The following is a 25,885-nucleotide window of genomic DNA, read 5'->3' as shown; positions in this document are numbered from 1 at the left end:
ACAGCAGCAGTAGCAGGGCTGAGACACTATGGTATTAGTGGATTCTTGGACTCTTGGCCTGTTCGATAACTATCCAGTCCTGCAAGGTTTAGCTGGCCATCATTTCTAGTGCCTCAGCAACCAAAGAAATGTGGGAAAAATAACCATTATCTTCCTTTCTTACTGGGACATGGCAAAGTCCTCAACCTTTTTAACGGCTGGAACTTCTTTTCATTTTGCAGAAAGTTTTGAGATTATTTTGGGGGTGGCTGAATGGTGAGGAGGGGAGATTGCTTGGGAATATTTGGAAAGGAACTGTGGTATCAGCTGCTGGCCATACCTCTTCAGAGCTGGAAAGTCCTACGAGCTAAAAGAAGGGAAGAAGAGGTCTGGCAGGGGAAGGGGATGTGTTAGGAGTAATGCCTGTCATGAAGATTAGGTTAGTTTTTCCTTCAAATGGACTGAAACTGCCCTTAAGACTCAACAGGCTAAAGGGAATAAGGGGCTGGTCATCAAGGTAGACTCTTGGTGGCCTAAGTACAGAAGCCGGCCTACAAAGAGAGACAAGCTGTGCTTTCTCAGACCTGACCAGGAAGGCGGCATTGCCAACACAGAGGGAGGAAAGCTATGCTCAACTAAATCAATGCTATATCCTAGCTGAGTATCCTTTGCCTACTATGGCTAATTAAAGCCTGTTTTAAAAACTGTTAAATGGTCTGGGAGTGTCTTTTTTTTTTTTGGGGGTGAGGCAATTGGGGTTAAGTGACTTGCCCAAGGTCACACAGCTAGTAAGTGTTATGTGTCTGAGGCCGGATTTGAACTCAGGTCATCCTGACTCCTGGGCCGGTGCTCTATCCACTGCACCACCTAGCTGCCCCTGGGAGTGTCTTATTTCAATCCAACTCCAAATCTCAAGTACCAATCCAGCCTGAATTAAGTTTGGCCTACAACAGGGGGAAGGAAGAAAGATGATGTGCCATAAGTGAACAGGTCAGGCTTTGCAATCCCCTGGTTGGCAAACCTGGTTCCCCTCCCTATGTGGAGGTGAAAAGCAAGCTACCATAAAGGAATCCCTTTGCATTTTGGGATAATTTGGGCTAACATCTTCATTACTCACCTAATGTTCTCCTGAAAGAGAAAGGCAAAACAGAGTATATGTCTTAAGTGTTCTAAGATTACTGGAAGAAAGGTTCTCTCTGAATATAAGGAAAACTATTACATTAGTATCTGCAATTCAAATATGCAACTGGAGGATGTAGGCAACTGTAGCTTTCTCTCCACTCTACCAGTATCTTGTTTTAGCTAGCTTAACTAACAAATTATTTTAGAAGAAATAAGATTTTTCTGCTTAAGAATCTTATTTGATTTCCTGAAAATGCTCCATTACCCATATAGCTCTGGGGCCCATGTAAATTACTTGAATGAAATAAATCCAGAAGCAACAACTCTCCTTTAAAGGGTTAGAGGATTATGGTCTAGAAAATATGTCCCCTAAGTTATCTGTCTTCCAACAGCTTATTATTCCAAAGACAAAGGGAATTCTGAAAGGTCACTGAAGTAATCCCCCAGCCTATAATAAAAACTGCATCTTAACCATTACAAAAATGGCAACTGCTAACTCTTTGCCTGACTGTCTCCAAAGAAGGTGATTCTATAATTTTTCTAAGCAACCTACTGTACTGGCTTCAAACCATTAATTTTAACTAATTATTATTGTTGTTAGCAATAATAACAACAATAATACAAAGTACTCTCAAATCCATTTCCTCATTTGATCTTCACAGCAGCCCTACGAGACAGGTGCTACATACATGGAGGTAGTGCAGAAGAAGGTAAGCAGGATGCGAAGTGTACTGCGGACCCCACCATGTGAGAAGTAGCAGAAGGAGCCAGGGATATTCAGTCGAGAGCAGAAAAGGCTGTCCTCAAGTACATGAAGCTCTGGTATATGAAAGTGAGATCAGTGCCCCCCAGAGGGCACAGCTGGAAACTGTGTGAAAATTGCAAAGGGGCATACTGAGGCTGATGATGATTCCTAACCCAAAATGGAATGGCTGCCTTGGGAGAGAATGGCTTCCAGTGAAGGTGTTCACTCCCCTCCAGGTAGGATCTTATTCAGGTTTAAGTTGGACATTCCTTCCAATTCTGGGAGGTCTTAATTACTGCCTCCATTATACACATGAGGAAAGGAAGGCTAAAAAATGTTAAGCCACTTGCTCAGGGACGCAACTATAAGTGGCAGAACCTAGGACTGAACCCTTCATTTCTTTTTTTAAAATAAGTTTTTATTGATGTCTTGTTTCTTTTATCACTATAATTATCCCTAGTATTCTTCCCCTGTCTTTTCCCATAAAGAACCCTTAACTTCTTAACTAAACCCTGGCTTTTACATAGTGCCTTAAGGATTACAAAACACTTTCCACACATATTTCATTTGATCCTCACAATAACCTTTGTAGGCTAAATATGGGTATTGTTATATCCATTTTACAGGTAAGGAAATTGAGACTTAGGTTAAGCGACGTGTTCAGCGTCACACAACTAAGTGTCAGAGCCAAGATCTGAATCCTGCCACCATATGTACATTTTTACTGTGACAATTTAAACCCATCTTCTCTTGCTTTGAGGGTTGTTAAATCCCCTCCTTCATGCTGTCTTCTTCAAATGAATGTTGACAACTCTTTTTATCCCTTCTTCTGAGGATTATTTTCCCTTTTTCTAAAACTCTGTATAGCTGGGACAAAGCAAAGGCATGGCCAAAAGGGCAGAAGACGGCTCCTGAAGGATCTCTGGATCGGGTCCAATCCTGCGCTGCCCCGCTGCCCACTGATGCCTGGCCAATCCTAAGTGCTACCTTTTCATCACAGTTTCTCACCTAGTCCACTGGATCAGATGACCCAATGTTCCCATCTCTCCTTCTGCTCTCAATCTAAAAAATTTTTTGACTCCTATTAGCAACTCCATTTACTTAGAAGCCAGTCTCTTCTGAGACACAATCACAAAGTACAAATCAGTGGAAAAGGCTCGTGAGCTGGGAAAGATTTTTCCCGTAATGCTGTGTAGCTCCTACATTAAAATCACACACTTTACTTCCGATACCTTCTATAGAGCAGTACTCACTATTACTTAACAGAAGATTCTCAACAACCTGAGTTATCTCATTTTCCAGACTGGGGCACTGGGGAAGGGCATGCTAGAGGCAAGCCGAACAACACAAAAACTCTCTTGCCAGTCAAGAGCCTGGAGAGAGGAAAGAGATAAAAATAAAATAAAAAGAATGCAGAGAACTAATTACCTCACAATATAAAGATTATATCCCCAATACCAAGCATATTGCCTGGTCCTTTTCTGTCTTTTCGGGACTGACCCTGTTATTTCTTTCATATGGAGTATCCCTGCTTAACAAACTTCCTCTACAAGGGCAAGTCAACATGCGTTCTACAACAGAGCTTCTTACACTTTTTCCACCTGCAACTTTTTCAGTGGGGTTGAGACTCACAGTTGAAGAAACACTGTTCTACAATACAGTCTTCAAGGCAGTTGTCTGCAGACAGGGACTATCCTACTTTCTGTGCGCATCTCCAGCTCAGAACACAGTAACTGACTGATGAACACTCATTTCATGCACTCACTCAGTCAGTCATTTTGGAAGCAGGTCTTCCTGGCCTTGTGGCCAGCTCCCTTCCCATAATCCCACACAGTCCAAGCTAAAGGGGCTTAATAAGTGAGTCCATAACATAAAAAAAGGATTAATTATGCTCAGTTAAATCTGACATTTAGGAATGCAGCAAAGTATAAGACATTTTATATTTCCCATCCAAATAGTTAAAACACGCAAAAATTTTTATTTAAATACAAATTTAGTTATCTTGAAAATCCACTTGGGTGAATTCATTCATTCTTGGAAAATGCTGTATAAATACAGTATTACATTTGGATAAAACAGTGTTGGTCTACACCAAAATCATCATTGCTTTAGGCTTTAAGGTAGAAGGGCACAGGAAATAATTACATTCTTTTTCAAATGAACATCTCTGCAGTTACACTGACCCGGTGCCATACATACTGGACACTTGGTAACTATTACTATCATTCTTAATAATAACTACTGGATTAACTCGTGGATGGTGCTGACACAAAATTTCAGAACAAAGGATCTAAACATCACTTCCCAGAGAAAAGAACCTCTCCATAAATAGGTAGATGCACATTTTAGCACTGCATAATGACTCCAGATTCGACAGGAAGAAAAGGATCGGAGATTTAGAGCTGGAAGTTACTTTGGAGTTCAGCTCCTTTATTTTACAGATGAGGAAAACAAGGCCCAGAGAAAGAAGGCAAGTGATCTGCCCAAGGTCAAACAGGTAATAACCCAGGTCCTTGACTCCAAATTCATCCAGGGCTCTTTGCACTGTACCATTGTGCCTCCCAAAGATACATTCCCTGTTGCAAACTAACAAAAACGTAAAAATACACAAGTACAATTTCCCATGTAAAAGAGTAAAGCCTAATTAATGAATTGAGGGATGAATATGACTTTTCCAGATATTAAATATTTCAACATTAAGGGATATAGACATATACTACTGTATTTTTTTCTTGATCACATTTATGATTGTTACCATTTAATGAGTAATCACTAAGTGAATATTACATGGTTATCTCTTGAATTTTCTTAGTTTTTGAGAAAGCTGTTTTCTGATATTCATAACCTAGGAGTTATGCCTGACTCTTTCCTCTCCTTCACTCCACACATCAGTCAGTTGCAAATCTTGCCACAAGATCTATCACAACTGCTTCCTTTTTCATCCTCATAGGGCCACCATCCAAGCTCAGGCCCTTCTTCTCTCCTGCTGAGGCTACCACAACAGTCTCCAGGTCTCCTTCTACTCCAACCCACCCTCCACATTGCAGCCAGGGTGATCTTTGAGCGCCAACCTGGCCATGCGGCTCCCCTGAACTCTGCACTAAATTTCAACGAGTTCCTCTCGCCAGGAGGCTGAATCCAAACTTGTCTTGGCTTTTAAAGCGCTTCGCTCTGTGGCCCCAACCCATCTTTGTGGCCTCATTACATGTTCTTCCCTCCCTACATTCTGCAGAGCAGCCAAGGTGACCTTTTCTTCCCTTTCACAGTGCCTCTTCTCTTTGCATTGGCCGTCCTCTTTTTGTGGAATGCACTCTCCTCTTTATAGGATTCCTTACTTTCTTTTAGACACAAATCAAGATTACCTTCTACCCAAAGCCTTTCCAACTCCCAATGCCCTCACCCTTTCTGAGTAACGTGGATTCAACCTAAGTTTACAGTCACACCTTCTCTTCCTTGATGGAATGGAAGTTCTGTGAGAGCAGGAACTGCTTTTCATTTGAGTCTCTGCTTCTCCAGCACCCAGCAGAGTGCCTGGCACACAGTGCATACTTAATAAACGCTTGGTGGCTGAATGACTCATTGTGCCTTTGAGCAAACACAGTGATCTATAGAATGCAGAGATGCTGCTGACCAAATTTTTTAAAAGGTTAGAAATGTCCACGTTCTAGGAATACCCATCATTCAGGGTATCTGGGTTTTATTATCTTCAATGACCATGGCTACTGACTAATTCATGAGAGTAACAGTGATAACAATGAACTATCACAACTCTCCCAACATTTCTTCTCAACATTTACTTGTGTAAATCTATTTACATATTAGTCATTCATATGATTGAGAGAGTTTGGATAATTTAATAAATACATATTAAGCAAATGTTCTTTGGCAGATCTCTAAAAAACTGAAAATTTGCAGATTAAAATTAAAAGGATGCAAATATGGATTTTAGTTACTGCTACAAGGGAGATCTTCTGAAAAGATAAACTATTTTAATAGAAATATTCCCTTTATGTTCCTTTCAGTAAAACAGGCATTTTTTTTTTTTGAAAACTGAGAATGCCTTGAAATAACACCTCCTTTAGCTTTAATCACAAATAATTGCCTCTTTTGGTACTAATGAGGATCACAAAATGGAATGTAATTTAGCCAGTTCATTCAGTATAATAGCTTTGTGTGACAGAGATCTTGTCTCAATTTCGTAGAGTATGATAACAGGGAAGCAGTAAATTTTTCACTTGGGGACGCTTTTCTAACCTATGTAAATATAAATAGAAATCCCATTATCTACTGATAAAACAAAAAAGCAGGTTAAATAAAGTTTTATGTGTTACTGTTTCCCCATAACAGCAGTAGGCTCTCTGGATCATGAATGGAAATAAAGCACTTCACTTACTGAAATCAATGAGAAACCTTCCAAATCCTTGCCTTTGGTACTGGGGCATGATCATTATGCAGGAGACATTGTACTTCTGCTGGCAAAGCTTTTCCTGAGGGAAGGAGAAGCAGATCAAACATGTCAAAGTGCCGCGGACGTGGGCCCCTCCCTGAACAAGCTGCCGCCCTCGGACACTGCTTCAGGAAGGTGAGGAGCAGCCATGTCAGGATAAGACCAAAGCAAAAAAGCCTGGCACCTGATGGCGTCAACAGTTTAAAACAAATCATCTGAGCTGGGTGCATTTCTTAACTATGCTCTAAGTTAGAATACAGAATCCAGAGATGTACCAACCTCACCAGTCCCTTCCAAACTTAAATGACTTGGGTCTGTCAAGGAGAGACAGGGGAAAGCAATGGTCCAAGTCCCTCCAGACGGCCAGCCAGCCTTCTGGAAGCATATTAAATAACACGCTCCATTCTCTAATACTCTGTTTTTTACCTTAGAGCAAATGCTCCTAATGTTAGTGTAACTAAAGGAGTATCCGAAGCATGGGGAGATTTTCCATGGCCAAGTACAATTTATCCTTTGCATAAAAAGTGAAAATGTCTGAGAAATTGGAAATCTGAAAATCAAATAAGCCCTTCAAACAACAAAGGAAGCAGAGAATATTGTACCTAACTAGAAAGAAAAGCAGGAATTGAAAAACATAAGCTACAAAATAATTCTTAAACTTAAGAGGAATCTGGAATTTTTATGAGTTTTGGCATCAAAGCAGCAATCTTTTACTATGGATAAAAAAAAAAAAAGATACTAAAAACTACCCACAGAGGAAAAAGTTTATGAGATTATGAACACTCTGGCCAAGTACAAACCAGGAATGAGACTGATCACAAATTATACTAAGTGTATAAAAGAACTAACTCAGAATACCCAGATCTTAATGACCTTGTTTTAGTATATAAGTGGTGGGAAAAAATTCTTAAATACAAGTAAGGAATTTTTGTGAGGAAAGATTTGTCTCCATTTTCTGTATTCAGAGTCTTAAGATTAAGAGCAAGGATTGATTTAATGGTCAATCCAGGAAGATGAACTGAGAAGTGGTCATCAACAAGCATCTCAGCATTCAGAGATCTTGGGAACAGTTTTACTTAGTAATTTTGACCTAACTGTCCCCTGAGTCACTTCAATCTAGGATTCACGCAAAGAAAGGTAGTCACGATTCTACAGCTGGAAGGGCTGCCTGAAGTTGCAGGTTATTCATGTTGTCCTCATTTGTCATGTTGGCCACTGACCAGGGGGTGGAGGAGAAAGAGCAGGGAGGGAGCCCGAGTGTTTATTGTCAGAGAGGCTGGGCCATGTCAGGGAATACAGTAAGAATAGTGGACAAATGGATTACTTCAGGGTCAAGAGAGGATTAGGCCATCATGTGACAGAGCAGTTCATGGGTAGATAAAAAGGAAACCAGAAGGGAGCTTAGAATTACTGAGTGATGGCAGGAAAAAAGATGATATTCAATGTGGGACCCAAAAAAAGAAAGGGAGCATGGTGAGACAGCTGTGCCTGAGTGTCTGCCCAGTATGGGGGTGTAACAAACCATGACAGATGAGAAGAGCACGAGCGACTCTCCTGGGTGACAACTGAAGGGACAATGTGGGCAGCGGGGGTTGCAACAGGCAATCACTGTTTTAGCCTGGGACAACTAAAATGTCAACTTCTTGCACAGGTGAGATTCTCTTGGATCAATAGCATATCAATCGGAAAGCATGAATTAATAAGCATCTATCAGCCCCATGCTAGGTGCTGAGCACACTAACCCAAAGGTGAAAGAAGTCTTGTTTACACTCTCCTGGGTAGATGCAGCACGTTCAAAGATAAAGGGTATAAAGCATATAAATATACAAAATGAATTTACAGTGACCTGAAGGACGCAGAGCTTGAGCTGAGCCTTGATGGGACCTAGGGGTTGCTAGGGATAGGGGCTGGAGGGAAGGGAGGAGGGCATGTGAGGCATGGAGTAAACCTGTGCCAAGAAATGCTGCATCCCTAGAAGACAGACAGTGTGATGGGGGGGGGGGGTAATGTGTCATCAAGAAAAAATGAGATGGAGTCAAACTGCAAGAGGATTTTGCATTTGTATTTTATTCTACAGGCAATGGGGAGCCACTGGAACTTCCCGAGCAGAAGAGTGAACAGAAGATCAAAGCAGAAGAGGCTGCTGGTGAAAGTAAATGGGAAAGGGGCCTGGAAATAACAGTGAGGAACAAGAAGAATGTTCCTTTCCTGTCCTGATCTGGTGTGTTGGGGATCAGGAGAGAAGGCTGAGTTGATGAAGTAGCATAAGGAGAAAGCCAGATTTCTTCAACTTCAAGGAGATGGACATAAGGAGCAATGAGGAAGAGAAGCCGGTAAAAATCAGGGGGCAGGATCCATTGAACAAAGTGAGGGTGAGGGTGAAGCAGGAAGGGATACAGGAGGATAGCGGTGATGTGGGTGGGTATGGAAAACATACCAGTAAAAGACAGATCGTGAACATTCTCTCTAGGCGATTCTGAGGCTCTCAGTAAAGGGAAGGAGAAGAGCACCTTCAATTTAACACTGAACGGTGCCAAAGAGGAGAGATTCTTCGACCCTGCATCAAAACGCAGAGATTCATGCTGACAGAGCACGGAAAGCGTGAGTGGCAGAAAGTTCAGGGGAAGGCTCTCTAGCCTGCAGGCCACACTTGTAACATCAGATGGAGCTAGAAGTACAGACTGGCAGCGCTGGCAAGGCACCGCCCTCATTTCCCTTCAAGAGCCCTGTTTGGGAGGCGTTGGCCTTTCAGAGACAGGTGCTGCTTCTTCAAGTCATAACTGCGGGAAACCTCGCCCAAAGAGAGAGGCTCAAAACATAAGATTTTTGAAAAGGGAAAGGAAGGCGTAATAGCTCCTGTTTTACCTTAGAGAAGTATCCAACGAGATGACAGCCCTTTGCATCATTCTTTGTCAGAACATAAAAAAGGAACGGCTCAACATCATAATACAAGGTTTTGTGGTCCAGGAAGAGCTTGGCTAACAAACAAAGGTTTTGGCAATAAATTTTGCTCACATTCCCATCAACCTAGTAAAAGAAACAGACAACATTATTTACCACAAAAAGTGCCATTGAACATGACACTGTTTCTTGTTTAAAGTATTTTAGGAAGCATATAATTGTATTTTCACATCCCAAATTATAAGATGAAAACACTCCACTAAGCATGCACAAAGTGAACTACAAAAGAGAAATTGCCTAGCATCTTTCAGTCTTCACATTGGTAGTTTCTTCTTAAACTAGCTTAACATAATGCAAACCGGTGGCAATATAGTAATTCTGGGTTTTTATTTTTTATGGTTCAAAAATGATGCAAGTATGCCCCCCTCCCCTTATCTGAACCAAACATATCAGAATTACAGGAAATGTAGACACATCAAAATACTTTCAAGGAAGTTAATCTCTATGCTATTTCCAAAATGGGTTTCACACCAAAATGAAATAAATGAACTGTATTCTGATTCCCTGAGGGGCAGATTCACAAAAAAGGCCTCCATTTTGGTGTTATCTCAAGCATCATTTTAAATATAATTGGAAAAGATAAAACTTCTATTCTGGGAATAATACTGCAGAGAAAGTGAGATGAATTTCAACCTAGAATAAGTACCATGATTATAGTCTACTTCTGTTCAAAATAAAAAGAATCATGCTGGGATACTGACAGTTATGGACAGGAGGCTAAGCAAGGGTGCCAATTTCTTAGATCAAATGGAGTTACAAATTCCCCAGCATTCTTCTTGAGAGGAATGGGTATCTGCTAACCAGAAGTCTTTAACAATGAACCGGACCATTCTGTGGTCTCTCGTGGACCATACAAACTCTCATACTGCAGAAATTATTGTTAGAACTCCTGTAATGGGTTCCCTTGGAGAAGACCCAGCTCATATATAGAGCGACATAATCGGATATAAGTATCAGGCATCAGGCATAGAGGAGACAATTTGCTTCTTAACTAGAGGAGGCTTTATTTATTTGGCTGGACAGCTTTTTCTCTGGCAGCACAAGGCAGAACAAAATGTGCTAGACGAATATTCTAATAGTATTTACATTCCTGAAAGAGCTGCAAAAATCTTAAAGTACTACAGAAATGTGAGTTATCATCAGCCAGAGCACCTTACAGCAGCAGGAACACCTGAGATGTGCGGATGTACACCACGAGTTTCAGTAGAATGCTGGTAGTATGAATGCCTTTTGCAGGAGTAGCACCTTTTGCAGTGATGGCATATATAAAGGAGGTAACAGACTTTAGCGAGTGGTGGATAAAATGGTCAGCATCTTTGACAGGGAGCAGCAATCACTTAAGATGTTCGAAGAGGCAGTATGGTATTACTCTTAGCGTCAGGGGAGAACTAGGTTCAAATCTGACTTCTTATACATCATAGTTGTATGACCATGGAAAAATCACTCAATCTCAATTTCAGTTTTGTTAACTATAAAATGGGTGTAAGAATAATGTATCTCTCACTGGATTACTGTGAGGATCAAAAGGGATAATGTAGGTAAAATACTGTGCAAACCTTAAATTATTATATGCCAGCTTTTTTCCTTTTTAAAGGGAGGGGCAGGCCTGTGATTTCCCTGGTATAGAAAACTCCTAGTTAGGAAATCCTTCTTCAGAAGGGTGAATGATACATAGAAGGGATTAGGAAATACTTATTGGATGACTGACAGTGTCTAGGAACCTGAAAGGTTAAATGATCAGTCACAGGTCACAGAGCCAGCCTATGTCAAGGTAAGCCTGGACCCTAACCAGGCCATCCCCACTCCAAGCCTGGCTCTCTCAGTTACATGCTGGCAGCTATTATTATTACTATGTTGTTACAAAAACGGTGGTGGTTTGATTTTTTTTTTAAACAGATTATAGTTTTAGTATGAATCATAGGACATTAGGAGTTGGAAGGAGCTGAAAAATTATTCATTGTAACCCTCTCAAACTTTACTAATGACAAATTACACAAATCAACTTTCATACTAAAAAAGTCACTTGGCCTGATTCTGTCCTCTGAGCACTGGCTCCAAGCTACTCCTGAATAAAACCTGAAAGGCTCTTCCCCTTGGCACAAATGACTTGATGGATGTCAAGCAGCTCGTAAACTGTAAAGTCCTTCGTGATCGGGCATCATTAATTCTGCGGCCTTGCACACAGGGGGGAAGTTCCTCCCTTGGAGCAGACCCTCAGCCTCCTTCCTCCTCAATTTCTTCGGACTTCCTGTGACCTCCAATCCCTCTCTTTCTCTCCTAGTCCATTCGAGCACATCACTTTCTGTTCCAACTGACAGTCCTCACCCTATGGTAAATTACTCCAACTATCTATTGTCAGACGCCCTTTACCCCCTTGCTTCCTTTTTCTCACTGGTATTCATACTCTTACCAGATTCCAGCTCTGGGTTATCTCTACCTGTTGCCTCCTTTTAACCCTTTCAGCTAAGGAGTTCCTGCCCTAAAGTATGCTCTCTCTCCCTCCTTTTTACATATAGGCAATGCCCTAGAAACTTTAACCCTTTCAGCTAATAAGCTTCCACTTGGGCCTTCCCTTCCACCACTCCCTCCCACTGATGATGTCTCACCTGCTCCATGATACTCCCTAGTCCACTTCTTGATAACCCAGCTCCCCTCCAGTTCTCGAATCATGATCAAATCAACACTACCATTATTCTTTGAAGGGGTATGATAATTTAGTCCCCCTCAATCCCTGTTCTCACCAGCTCACCTTTACTTCCCTATGTATATTGTCTCTCCTATTAGAAAGTAAGCTCACTGAAGGCAGGAGATTTCTTTGCTTTTGTAACTCTAACCCCAGTACTTAGAATATATTAAGTGCTTAATAAAGGCTGATTCCTTTTGACCTGGGTGCTTCTGACTCTTGCTGAAGAAAGTCATCATACCTGTGCTAACTGGGGCCACTGCAAATTAATATTACATAATCACAGCAGGGCTCTTACTGCTTGATGATAATCCTTTTTAAACTTCCCAAACTGATTCTTTAAGTTACTCCCCACAATGGCTATTCCAAGTCTTCTTTCTTCTTCTTCTTCTTTTTTTTTTTTTGCTAGGCAGCAGGGTTAGGTGACTTGCCCAGGGTCCCACAGCTAGTAAATGTTACATGCCTGAGGCCGGATTTGAACTCAGGTCCTCCTGAATCCAGGGCCGGGGCTCTATACACTGTGCCACCTAGCTGCCCCCCTTCTCTTCTTTCTGAAAGTTTCCTATACTACCTGTTTCTTCTCTGTAGATCTCACCTCCTGCTATCCTTAATTAAACAAAGATCATGTGCTGTCAGCACACTTCAAAGCCATTCTGCATCATGCTCCATTCTATCCTCCTTTGCTCTATTCAATAAAGATCACCCTTCTCCTGGCAAAGACCAATCTCTCTACTTGTACGCTTGGTTACATACCCTCCAAGAGCTTGCTTCCTTCATCATTTCCTCCTTCTCTTTCATCTTCAATTTGCTTCTAGCTATTGGCTCTTTCCTGACTGTATAAAAATATGACCAAGGTCCACAAGAAACCTTTCCTTGATCTGGCCACACCCCTGACCTATCACTTTCTCTATGTTCTCTCTTAAGCAGTGAAGTACCCTGAAAAACGTTGCATTTGTAGTCAGAGAAATTGGATTCAAATCTTGACTGCGCAACGATCTCTCTGTGTGATTCTAGGCAAGGTGTATAAATTCTTCAGACATTCACCTGTTCACTTCTAAAGCGAGAGGCTCAAATCCGTGACTTTGAGGTCCCTTGGTTCTAGGTCTCTAATCCCCAAGTCACATTCCTAGATTACTCACCCACATCTGCTCCTCTGCTTCCTTACCTCCTATCTCCTTCTCAACCCCGGGAGTCCACCCCTCAAATGAAATTCTTCTTGCCAACGTTACCAACAATCTTTTAACTATTAAATTGGTTTTCCTTTTCTCAAGTCTCATTCCATTGAAATCACTGACATGGTTACCCATACCTCCCTCTGGTATACTCTCTCCTCCTCCCTTGGCTTTGGAGACACTATTCTCTCCAGATTATTCTCTAACCTCTCTGATCACCCACAGCAAGTCTCCTCTCCTTCGATGCCACTCAAATCCTGCCAGATAAATATGGGTTTCTCCAAAGGCAATGTCTTGAGTCATTTTTTCTTCAGCACCCATAGGTTCAGTTATCATCTCCATGGCAGTTAGTCAATCTCTCTCTCTCTCATTCCTCTCTTGCACTCTTACTGTCTGCTGTACACATCCAATCAGATGTACCACTGGTTATCTCCAACTCAATGTGTCTAAAACAAAATGATTATCATTTCCCCTTAACTCTCTTTCAAACTTCCCTATTTTACTGAAATCCTAAAAATAGGATTAAAAATTTTTTTCTCCATTAAGTCAACTCTTAAAACTGCCAGAGTTTACAGCCACAAAGTCACATGGGATTTCTGTGACCAACCCAACAGAATTCTGCTCGGGTGGCCATCCACAGAGATGGGAGAGTTTCCACCAGCTGCAGCATTCTTGTCAAGAAGGCCACAGAGGCTGCCAGGAAATGGATGGGAACCCAGGTGGCTGTGGATAAGGCTGATGTCTACAGCTGCATAACTCTCTGGAGAGGGAAATATCTTCAAAGGCAATATTAACTAGAGATCTGCTACAGCTGCTGGCTCAGGCTAATTTCTATCACCAAAGAAGCAATTAATGGAAAAACTACCGAGATCACAACTTCACTGGTGAATTTGATTTTTTGCGGACAAGAATTATAATTACTATGGGAAAAGGAAAGAAATCACTGTAATAGTAAAAAGGTATTCCCGCAGCTGGGAAAAACTGGTTTAAATGCTAGAATAATTCCAAAAAGTGGAAAACTTCCCACTAGAGAAAAATGTGAATCTTAGTATCAACATTCTATACAATTTTTGCCTCTAGAAGGCAAACAAGTACATGTTTAACTTCATTTTAAAATGATGTTTTCATTTTACACATGCCTACCTCAAATACTGACAGATCTTTCCTTCTGTAGATTTCATTTGCTGGAGGATGAAACCATCCACATTTCTTTGAGTGTCTTAACAAAATGTTTTTACTTTTCATATATTTAAGACAAAATTCACACAGGTAAAGCTTTGGTAATCTGTTGAAGTTTAAAAAATCACAGAGTTAGCATTTTGGGTCAATTTTGAAAATTAAATATTGTTCAATTTTTCTAAAGGCTTTTCTACACTGTAGTCTAAACAATGATACCCAGATAGACAATGAGGTAAAGGAAAAGTTAACTCATTCATGACATAACCGGTAACATTTACCATCTCTACTATCCAAACTAAACATATTCTTAGAAATGTTTTAGACAAAAGGATATTTGCACATTTGAAGTCACCTTAACCAAATCTTAGCCAGAACATTAGCACTGAGTCAGAGGCCAGTTTCTGGCAATAGTGACATTCTTTTTCAAATTCCAATACTACACAATCAATGTTGCTATTAACGTAAAAAGGTCAGTGGTGGTAATGTGATTGTTTTTATTGAGGGAATGGCTATAAATTAATTTATCAAATATTGTGTATAACTTAAGAGGTAAGGAGGTTCTAGAACTAAGATGTCTCCATTTCCATCACTAGAGAAGATAACTTTTTGCCCTAATACAGAGAAGGAAGAAATAAAAATCCAAAGACCTGAATTTATTTCCACCACTAACTTTTCCTGTGACTTTGGACAAGTTTTCTTCCCTCTTTGGATCATTATTGCTCACAATGCAAATATAAACAACCACAGTACTTGTACTCTACCTATAATACAAAGATGTCTCCAGTTCCAAACAAAAAGTACTTTTAGACACTTTAAGGTTCAGGAAACATGAAATAATAGTGACATAAATAATAGCAACCTCAAAGCTTGTACTTAACATGGTAACTTCTACACAGAGATCTCAAAGTATAAGACATATGATTACCTTTCTGTCAAGAGTGGGAAAATTAAAGGCTGGAGGAGTTTATTACAATTGTCTAAGATAATACTCTCAGTTAATGGCAGCCAGGAAGAAAAATCAGATCTTTTCACTCAATTTGATACCTTAAGTACTAGTATACACACTTTTGGTTCATTCCAATTAGGTGACGAGGCAGATGCTGATATGGTAGAAAGAAGGCAGAAATCCAGAAGGAACACAAGCTTGTTTTTATTGGAAGTTGTTGAAGACCATGAGTTGAGAAATATAAATATATTACTCGTGCATAGACTGATAAGTGGCTGTTTGGTCCTGCTCTCTCTGTACAGCCAGGTCCTGATTAGTGAAAATAATATATCCCTAGAAGTGGTCACATTATTTGAATTTGCACTGAATATTTTCCTTGGGCTGAAACAAATAACTATATTTTACATAACTATAACTATGAATAATGCAAATTCCAATACACATGACAACTTCAGAGCATTTGTTACTCACACTAAACAGAACCCAGCAGTTAGTTATTTAGGAGTCTTAAAGTTCATCATACCTAAAACCAATGTCAATGTCTTCTCCTAAACTACTTGACCAAAAATGGTTCCAAGAATAAAAATCGAGGAAGGTTCTTTTTTGCAGTATCTCTATAAGGGCATCTAAAAAACATAAGATTAAGTACCAAATATGTGTGTGTGTGCGCGCGCATGCGCGTACATATATGTATACACGCACACACATATGTATATGTGTACACACATGTAAGCATTCTAATTAGAAAAGGAAATGTGGTGGTAAATATATCTTCAAAGATTTTTCCAAGGGCAAATAATTTTTCATACCTTGTTTCATGTCAAACCTGTCCAATGAATCTTAGATAGACTATGGTCCAGTAGCCAGAAGACATGGTTTACACTAAACATGTAAATAATAAGTACAAGTCATTTAAATAAAGTTTTTGAATCTTGAAAACGGATCAGGAGAGGCAAGAGAGCTGTTAGAATCAATCATCAAATTTGATTTGGTTTTCTATAGGTATCTACTTTCTTTTAAAAAAAAATGATGCTTCTTTTGCTTATACAAAGTATATTTATTTATCAAGGTTATTGTACACTACCTTGCATATTCCTGTGGATAAGGCGAAGAGTACCAGGTTTGGATTTCATACTTTCCAAATTCTATTACTGAAGGATACCGTCCATTGGATTCCACACCATTTTTACAACCTATTTTCTGTTAGGAGGAAGGAAAAGTAAAAATTTAAAGGATGGGAGGAAGGAAGTGAGGGAGGAAGTATTTATTAAGTGCTTACTATGTTCCAGGTACTATGCTAAGAGTTCTACAAATAAAATCTCATTTGATCCTCATAACATCCATAGGAGGTGGGGCAATTAAAATAAAGAGAATTCTGCTTTTTTTTTTGGATCTAGGAGTGACCTGCTTCGTGTCGAAATGGGCAAGTTCATGAAACCTGGGAAGGTGGTGGTAGTCCTGGCTGGGCAGTACTCCGGGAGCAAAGCTGTCATCGTCAAGAACATTGATGATGGGACTTCGGACAGGCCCTACAACCATACCTTGGTGGCAAGTATTGACCGCTACCCTTTCAAAGTAACTGCGGCAATGGGCAAAAAGAAGATTGCTAAGAGATCAAAAATCAAGTCCTAGGTGAAAGTTTATAACTACAACCACCTGATGCCCACCAGATACTCTGTGGATATCCTACTGGACAAAACAGCTGTCAACAAGGATGTGTCTCTTAACCTTGCACTAAAACATAAGGTGAGGAGGGAAGCCAAGGTCAAATTTGAGGAAAGGTACAAGACAGGCAAAAACAAGTGGTTCTTCCAGAAGCTACAGTTTTAGAACTACTTTGTTGGTCAGGAAATAAAATGTTTATTAAAAGTGAAAAAAAAATAAAGAGAATCCTTTCGCCTTATCTGTAAATTTTCCAGAAAAATGTACTGATGCCTACTTATTTTTTTTCTTTTTTTCCTTTTTTCCTTTTTTTTTCCTGATGCCTACTTTAAAAGAATACAAAACACAGTACTCGCTATTCTTTTCACAAAATTATATTTTTGAATTCTCATACTATCAGAGTGTTTACAAGTTCTTTTGAAGTTATAATGAACTTTATTCACATTATCCACAACACTACAATGGAAAAAAAAACAAAACCCTGCTACTCAAGGCAACAGTATTAAGCTGTTCTGCTGTAGTGCTAATGTTGTATTAAATGGGTGCAAAAGGAGGCCAATATATATTTAAATAAGATGAGTGATACAATGATGTGGCTGATGCCACACACATCTATGTTGGGCAAGTCAGTTTGAAGGGCATCTTATAGATCTTTCTTCATCTTCATATTTAAATATAACAACAGGAGCTACTCTGATCAGAGTACAGGATGGAAAGATTTGGGCTAATTTTAGGGAAAATTTGCTTTTCTCTTACCCAGAGAGAATACCGCAGCCTAAGGAGGGGCATGGTAAAAAAAAACAAACAAACAAACAAACAAACAAAAAAAAAAAACATTAAAAAGTAGTTGAAGAATGTAAAAATGCTTAACAGATCTGTAATCACTGTGAAAAGGCAGAAGTCACCTAAGCAAGTTAGATATAGACAAAATAACAAAGCTTAGGAATAATAATAGTTTAATGAAACAAAGGAAAATATTTAAAGGAGAAATTATGGAGAAAAGTCTAACCTTAACAAGGCATGTGCTTTAAGGATTCCTTTGAACTCTTAGGAGGCAGGAGTGACAAAGTGCATAGATTGTGAGACTTGGAAAATCCTACCTCTGATACTACCTGTGTCTGTGAGGCCTTTTTTTCCCCCAGCCTGTTTCCTCATTTACCAAACTAGGATAAGAATAGTACCTATCTCACAGAGTTGTGAGGATCAAATGAGATAGTATATGAAGCACTGTGCAAACCTTAAAGTGCTACATAAATGTCAGCTATTATTATCTGAAAATAAAAACTGGCAGGTGGCAATAAAAACACACATTGTGCAGTGGACCACAGCTTACCACCCTAAGAACATCAAATTATAAAACTGATGTGTGACAAGTGTCAACCTCTGGCCAGGCTGTCCAGGAAAGCAACAGATCTGATCTCCCAGGACAACGTGGTGGAGCAAAGGGAGCCCTGAATTCTGCTGTTCCAAATGTGCCAGCTGTCATCCGAGGTTCTCTGAACCTCAGCTTCTTCCTCTGAGAAGCAGAGAGGACAGCAACACGGGAACTATGGGCTTGTTGTCACAGGGCTGTTGCACAGAAAATGCTTTGTAAATTCTAATGCACTAGATGTACAGGTGAGCTGCTATTATTACTCAGTAATTGGTCATAAAACACAATCCTGCAATACAAATCAAATCCAAAGAAAAATGGATACAAGGGACACTTTTCATAGTGACCTCCCTCCATCAGTACTGAAGTAGCACATCTACTATGCAATCTTTGGTGTTTAAGATTTAATATCTTCTCTTCGCTTTAGTAGAGAGGAATCAGTAGTCTAACCTCACCTGAATGTTCACTCTTCAGGCTTCATCTACTGCTCATTCGGCCTCATTCAATAGACTAGCGGAGGGCTCCAGTCTAATCTGAGAGTGCCATCAATATATCACCATTCACACAAAAAGCATGAATGAATAGTTTATTCTGAAGTACAGAGGGGTATGAAGATAATTATCTTGGAGGCAAAAAAATGGTAAATGCACTTCAAAAGTTGAAACTTCTATTTCAAACCACACCAAGGCAAGCTGGATGGTTCAGTGGATAAAGTGGTGGGCCTGAAGACTTGAGTTCAAATCCAGTCTCTGACATTTACTAGTTCTGTGACCCTGGGTAAGTCACTTAGCTTCTGTTTGCCTCAGTTTCCTCATCTGTAAAATGGGAATAACAATAGCACCTACCTCCCAGGGCTTTTATGAGTATCAAATGAGATAATACTAGTAAAGTGCTTAATGTAGTGCTTTGCACATAATAGATACTATATAAATGCTAGCTATTATTATTATTATTATCATCAAATATTTGTGGATGAGGTGCTGCCACCCACACCTTACCTCCAAGGAAAGTTCCTGGGCTTGTTTAAAAACATCCAAATCTTCTTCTGTAACAGAATCCTTGCTTCCAGCCACATTTACATCTGTACCTTCTTGTTTGATGCTTATTTTGACTTCGGTATCTGTTATTAAAAAACAGCAGAAAGTATATTCACTGACATGAATCTTGAAAAATCCTCCTTAAACTACCAGAATGGCATTCAATCAGCACAGTAAGCAGCATTTTGGAATTTTCTAACTTGTCTCTTCTGTTTTGAGATGTATAAAATTTTACTCTTGGTATAACACACAGATTCAGGAACAGTTTTACCCTTTTACCTGTTTTATCCAAACTTTGCTTGAACTGACCAGTATCTTTCCTGTTTTTTTTTTCCCTGTCTTCATTGATTTTTTTGGGAAAAACATATGAAATTATTCTAGATCAGTTGTTATACTGATCTTTTTCTGATATACCTCCAGCATTAGCTTTTAAATAATCAAATCTAATTCTCCCTTAAATGGCGAGTTTAGGAAAAAGTAGCAAAAATCATAAGATGTCAATCTGTTAGCTGAAATTTATGAAAACATTTTTCTTAAAAAAATAAAAACCAAAATCAAAAAACACCATACCCCAAAGTATATTTCATGTTATCATAGATGAGATTTTCTTGAGATTGAAGTAGGATGGCATTTGTCATGAAAAGACAATGGAACAGAGAAAGATACTGAGCTGAAGCACGCGCCTGGAAGCAGCAGCAGTAGCCAGAGCTAAGGACTGCACAACCTCTGAGAAGGCGCAGGGCAGTAGCCATGACAGTTGCTATTCATGCAGTACTACTACAAAGCCATAAGTAATGCAATGAGGGCATGGGGGTGGGGGTCTTTGTGTCACTCTAGATGAAAATAAATAATAGAATGTACGAAAGTATTAGTTGGACAAACATTTTGGAGGTTTAGTTAGCAGCAGAAAAAGGTCTACATTTCATTGCTTCTTTATGAAAGTGAAGTCAGAACAAGAGAAATAGCTAAGGCCTATGTGACAAATAAGAACTAGTTTATTTTTTTTTTTCCAGTGGGGAGGAGAGGGACAGGACGTAGGTTTGGTTGGAGCTTTGACCTTTTGCTTACCATAATCCTGATCAGGTTTAATCCTTCCGTCTGCCAAGCTCCCCTTCCCTGGTGAGGGGGTTCTCATCTGAGGGGTCACTTTATACTTTAATTTGCCTATCATCCTGTGCTTTTTAAGGAAAGTTGTTCGCTTGAAGTGAGCAATTGCTTTAAAAATACGTCCTCTAGACAGTCCCCAGCCAGAGGACACGGAGGAGTGAGAAATAAACCTACTTCTATTATTTTTCTTCCCATAGTAATGGGCATTAGATTTTGTTGTGGAAGAGAATTCAGGTTTACGACGCAAACGTTTGGGTGGTGCATAACTTGGGTGTCCCTTTTTTCGAGACTGTCCCTGAGCAGTATAAATATGAGAAAGTCCATCAAAAAGTCCCTTCAGCTGACTGTTATTAGTAAGGCTGCTAAAGGAGGGCACACTTGACTGACTAGAAAAACTCTGGGGAGAATTAGAAGTGGAAGTACTGGATTTTTGTGAACTGGGGCTCTGACCAGAGATGGGGATTAGGGGTGGAAGTGAAGAAGGTGGAGGTTTTAGCTTTTGTGTGGTACCTGGAGCCAACACATGAGAAGTGCATGACTGTTTCTGGGAGACCTTTTTCCTTGGACGATAGTGCTTTGAAAAGTCTATTATTTCACCTCGTGATCTGCGACCATCGGGTGATGGTGTAAAAAACTTAGTAAGGCCATCAATGAGCCCTTTGGTTTTCTTGTTAACTTTAAGTGTAGAGGCAGATATGTAGGTGGAGGTGGTGGTGATTTTGGTGGTGGCACCAGGCCGAGTGGGGTCTGTAACAGCCAATCTGCTGCTTGAGTCCTTCACAGATGCAGCATGACCAGATGAAGGTGTGGTACAGACTTTAGTCTTTTGACCCCTACCAGGTGACCCCCTTCCTGTGAATGCATTCATGGATCCTTCATCACTGGTTACAGACCTAGGTAAAAAGTTGGAAAACAAAATCAATATTAAAAGCAACAAATAACAAAAACAGTAACTAATAATTCTAATATAGCCTATGTGTTATTTCATGTGCTCAGAATAAACAAAAAAAAAACTGAACTAGGATGCTGAAAACATTTTGTGTCACTAACCAGACATTTCTGTAAAGGCAAAGGTAAACAACTGTCAAGCACCATGATTCCTCAGGGAACCCACATAATATATACAAGAAGAAAAGATGGGGAAGTCTTCAGCATATATGACCATAAGGGTAATATAAGTAAAAATAATTTTAAGTAGACTGACAGAAAATTACATTTAATTATCACTAAATAGAGAGTTAAGCTTTCTACTATTACAAAATTAGATGTTTTGATTTCTTTGAAATGTCTATATTATAGTATTAAGGAATACAGAGATGTGTTCTTCAAAAGCAAAAGGATGAGTTTATGAAATCTATAGTAAACTGCTATTTTAAAAACTACTTTGATTATTCTGCATAATTTGAATATGTCCACCCATTTATCACTTTAAAACAAAGAAATACTAAAAGATTAAAAATGGCAAATAAAATCTGTTCAGGAAAACAAGAAAACCACCAAAATTCCCTATTGGGAGAAAATTAATTACAGCACAAAATGCTGATTAAAAAAAGAGATAAACAGGAACAGAAAACTCTGAAGTAATTTTCAAAGAGAAGCAAGCTACAGAAAACCAGACATGACATGGACAATTTGATGGGGCAATCCATTTACAAAGATTATTTCCACACACTTGGCATCATGTGATCCACACAGAGATCTACGTCAACAACACTACAGTGCACAGGAACAGCAATTCATGGTTAGTTCCACTTGACATAATGGTGGGGTCACTCTAACCCACAACAAGTCTGCTGCCAAACATGTAAACACAGCCAAGCAGTGAGCCAAAGGTGTTGTGAATGCCAAAGTTTACTCTTAAAAATTTCTTTTTATTGATATCTTTTGTTTTTGCATCATAAAGCTTACTCTAAAAAAAATTACTGGTTTAGCTGGAGACTACTGAACAGAGAGACTGATACCCAAGAGAGTACCAGAGCACCATTTTTTTTTTAACTGAAACAACTGCAAATTAAGTCAAGTCAAGAAATACTTATGAAGCACCTACTATGTGCACTCCTGGCCTGGTGAATGACTTGTGTAAAGGCGTTGATAGAAAAGATGGAATATTCTACACCAGACACAGATACCATGCCAGACCACAGAGGCCTCCTAGGCCAACTCGTTCCTTTTACAGATAAGCAAACCGAGCCTCAGAGAAGTTAAGTAACTTGCCCAAGTCCCCACTAGCAGAGTTAAATAGCAGAAGTGAGATTTAACCCCAGGACCTTGGAACAAACAGCCAGCAGAACGTTCTCTCCACCATATACACAGTGCCTCATTGCACCACAGAGTATCTGAAGAGGAATGATATGAAGTCAAGTCTGGAAAGGTAGAGAGTGATGTGGAAGGCTTTAAATGCCAGGCTGATGAATTTGCATTTTGTCCTAGAGGCAACAGGACACTACTGAAAAACTGAGTGCTTAGGGGGTGAGAGGGAACGTGATCATGTGTTTTAGGGTTATCAACTTGGTAGCAATGTGGAGAACAGATTGGAGACAGGATAGACAGGAGACACAGAGAACAATCAGGAGGCTCTTTCAATAAACCACGCAGCAGGAGATGAGAGTTTAAACTATAGCTGTTTGAGTGGAGAAAACAATACATTTTCTCCCCTCCCCAAAAGAAGCTTCCACTAAGATTTTTATCATTTGAAATGAGAAGATAAAATGAATATATTCTAATGGTTGGAGATGGGAACAGCCTAGGACTCCTGCCTGAGTAGTACTGGACTAAAGGTGTCCTGGGCCCCTCTAAAATCAAATGCAGATAATGTTGAAGATCATTTTTAGTATTGGAAAATGCACTGGGAATGTTAGATAAATAATTGATCCTGCCAAAAGATACCCTCAAATTTGGTCTGGAAATCTGCAACAGATTTCCCAAATATCTCTCTCCCTTTGAAATAAGTAGATTTAAAAATATTATTATTCAATATGAAGCTGACACTTCGAGCTTCTAAAAGATTTCAATAAGTGGAGACACTGGCTTATTTTTTAAGATTCTAAGAGCTCATGAGACAGTTTTCTACCAAATTAGGACTGGTGCCAAATGTAATTTTCAGTTATACCCTTTCTTTAGGAAGATAAGATCCCATTTTTTAAAACTGTAGTCTTAGCACACAGTCTCATTTAGGGAACAATGGTTTTGAAACATGAATGTAAAAACATATAATTTCTGCTTCAAATAATGCTAACATAAGGAAGATTTTCTTCAAAATATGTTACATTTACCTCTAGAATCTGGCAAAAACTATACTCAGAAGAAAAGTCAATGGGTTCTAATAAAGTCTCCTGAAAATTACTAACTATTGTGAATGAACTCCAAATGTAATCAAGACAGAAGAGTAAACAGCACATGAGTCAAAAGATCTTGATGCTTTGTTTCCTGTTCTTAGCCCATATATGTCAGTTGTCCCCTATGAGCAGATTTCCTGCTTAGAACAACATTCTAATAAGTGAGGCATTTAACCTAAAGATGGTAGAATGATTATAGAGGAATTAGGTTTTTTTAAAAAAATACCATTGCCTATTCATGTGAAATTCCTAACAAAAAAAGTCAGAACTAATCCATATAAGAATTTAGAAACAAATCTAGAATACCACAAAATAAAAATATCTTTACTAAAAACTTTGCCATGCTTTGGAAAGCAATGCAGCAGAGGGCGTGTGGTTATCATCTTGAAACTAAAACCCGTCAAGATTTCAGGGAACTTAAAACAAAGGGGCACCCTATGTGAGATGATGTGCCAAACGTTTCTGTCTAGCTCTTTGATGGCTCTGGATCTGCTGTGATGTATCTGAAGCTTTCTGGAAATACTTATTTGTGGGAATTAGGATCAGAAGCAGGCAGCCTTTAAAATATAGTACTGGCTCAAGCGTGGGGAACCTGCAGCCTCAAGGCCATGTGTGGCTCTCTAAGTACTCTAAGTGTAGCCCTTTGACTGAATACAAACTTCACAGAACAAATCCCCTTGAATAAAAGGATTTGTTTTGTAAAACCTGGACTCAGTCAAAAGGCCGCACCCAAGTAAATGGCTTTAAGAATGGCCTCAGTTCAGATAATGACCTTGATTTAAAATTTACACAATAATATTTATAGAACAGCCAGTGATAAAGTAAGCTAATCAATGCAGCTTATTTTCTTGCCCCTTCTTGGACTCTCTCTCTTTCACTGTTTTTAGGCCTCATGGTTTTTGCCAAAAGAAGACCATAAAACGCCAACTGTAATTCTCTCATCAGTTTCCAAACTATCTCACAGTTGATACAGGATGCATAACAGTTTGCATTAAGGCTTTAGGCACTGACACTGACACAGACAGGTGGCTACTAAGGTGCTTATGTTCCTCTATCTTGGATCCCCAAAGGGTGATATTCTGGAAAGCACACTATGAAAAGTTTTTTCTCATAAGAATTCAACCTACAACATTCGTTGTTTTAGTTTATTTTTCGGTCGTCCAATAGGTTTTGCATATCGTCGTTTAATTTGTGCAGCTTTCTCATGAAGTAGTTTTCTTCCCTTTTTCTTTGGTCTGCAGACTTGGCAAATCCACATCCCTAAATATATATATATATGTATTAGAAAAAATAAATATAACTTATTTTAGGTTGTTGATATTACACATTGACTGTAATTTTAACATGTTGCACACAAGGTGGTTGCTGTGGGGAGCTTTTACTTCAGGAAAAATGGAAAAAAAGAACATTTGCCCTTTTTTACATTTCTGAGAAAGAAGCCACCATCAAGTCAATTTCCCCAGCTTGAAAAAATAAATACTGGTGAAGAGATGGCAACAGTCTGTCCTTACATGAGAGTGTCTTCATAATCTAGTTCCCAATGCCTTATGTCCCATTCCCAGACTTATCCTACTTCTCTATCTACCTCTCTCGTCAGAAATTAAAAGCCTTTAGTCTTTTGGGGGAGAGTAGAAAAGGTACCTTAAGATCAATGAATTTATATAGATACCTGCTTTATCACTGAAAATTATAAACAAATTAAAATTAGCAAAACAAGTACTTGCGTCTCCATATTACGAACTGAGAAAGTACAGTCTACAAAAAGAATGCTGGGCTAAGCTAGCATCTATGTATCTCTCTCTTTCTCTCTCTCTCTGACAGAGGAACATTCATGTCATGAGACAGACTTGGCCATGAGTGCTTTGTCGTACTGCATTTGGAGTCAGAGGACAAAGGGTCACCCTTCTCACTATCTATATGACCTTGGACACATGACTGAATCATTCTGGGCCTCAGTTTAGTTGTTTATAATAGTGAGCAGTCAGCCCAGAGAGCCTCTAAGCTCTCTTCTAGCTCAAATCTATGATCCTAAAACACCAATTAATTGATTGGAAACTTCAACACTTCTTTACTCTACAGGAACCAGAGACACAATGATATTGTCATCACAGATACTAGAAGATATTTAAATGTATAAT

The 25,885-nt window shown here is 39.3% G+C and overlaps 1 protein-coding gene and 1 pseudogene across 8 annotated transcripts in view; one reads left to right on the top strand and one right to left on the bottom strand.

The window, feature by feature from the left end:
- The window catches only part of KAT6B (lysine acetyltransferase 6B), a 222,770-nt gene that overhangs the window by 52,937 nt on the left and 143,948 nt on the right, over positions 1 to 25,885 (bottom strand). For 3 of the 8 annotated variants that reach the window (XM_027858756.1, XM_027858761.1, XM_027858752.1), the window contains exons 7-13: positions 24,875 to 25,007; positions 20,374 to 21,305; positions 19,267 to 19,388; positions 16,319 to 16,434; positions 14,253 to 14,394; positions 9,159 to 9,320; positions 6,240 to 6,333 (exon numbers count right to left, since the gene is read on the bottom strand). In XM_027858756.1, coding sequence (XP_027714557.1) covers positions 6,240 to 6,333; positions 9,159 to 9,320; positions 14,253 to 14,394; positions 16,319 to 16,434; positions 19,267 to 19,388; positions 20,374 to 21,305; positions 24,875 to 25,007 — 1,701 coding nt within the window. The remainder of the gene's footprint in view (positions 1 to 6,239; positions 6,334 to 9,158; positions 9,321 to 14,252; positions 14,395 to 16,318; positions 16,435 to 19,266; positions 19,389 to 20,373; positions 21,306 to 24,874; positions 25,008 to 25,885) is intronic. The other 5 variants (XM_027858769.1, XM_027858783.1, XM_027858793.1 and 2 more) reach the window with 3 other exon arrangements.
- Positions 16,654 to 17,064, top strand: LOC114040693 (annotated as a pseudogene).

Source organism: Vombatus ursinus, unplaced genomic scaffold (assembly GCF_900497805.2).
Source record: "Vombatus ursinus unplaced genomic scaffold, bare-nosed wombat genome assembly UNPS02000749.1, whole genome shotgun sequence".
Lineage (NCBI taxonomy): Eukaryota > Metazoa > Chordata > Mammalia > Diprotodontia > Vombatidae > Vombatus > Vombatus ursinus.
The sequence above is the reverse complement of the archived record's forward strand: the minus strand, read 5'-3'. Positions and strand labels throughout refer to the sequence as shown.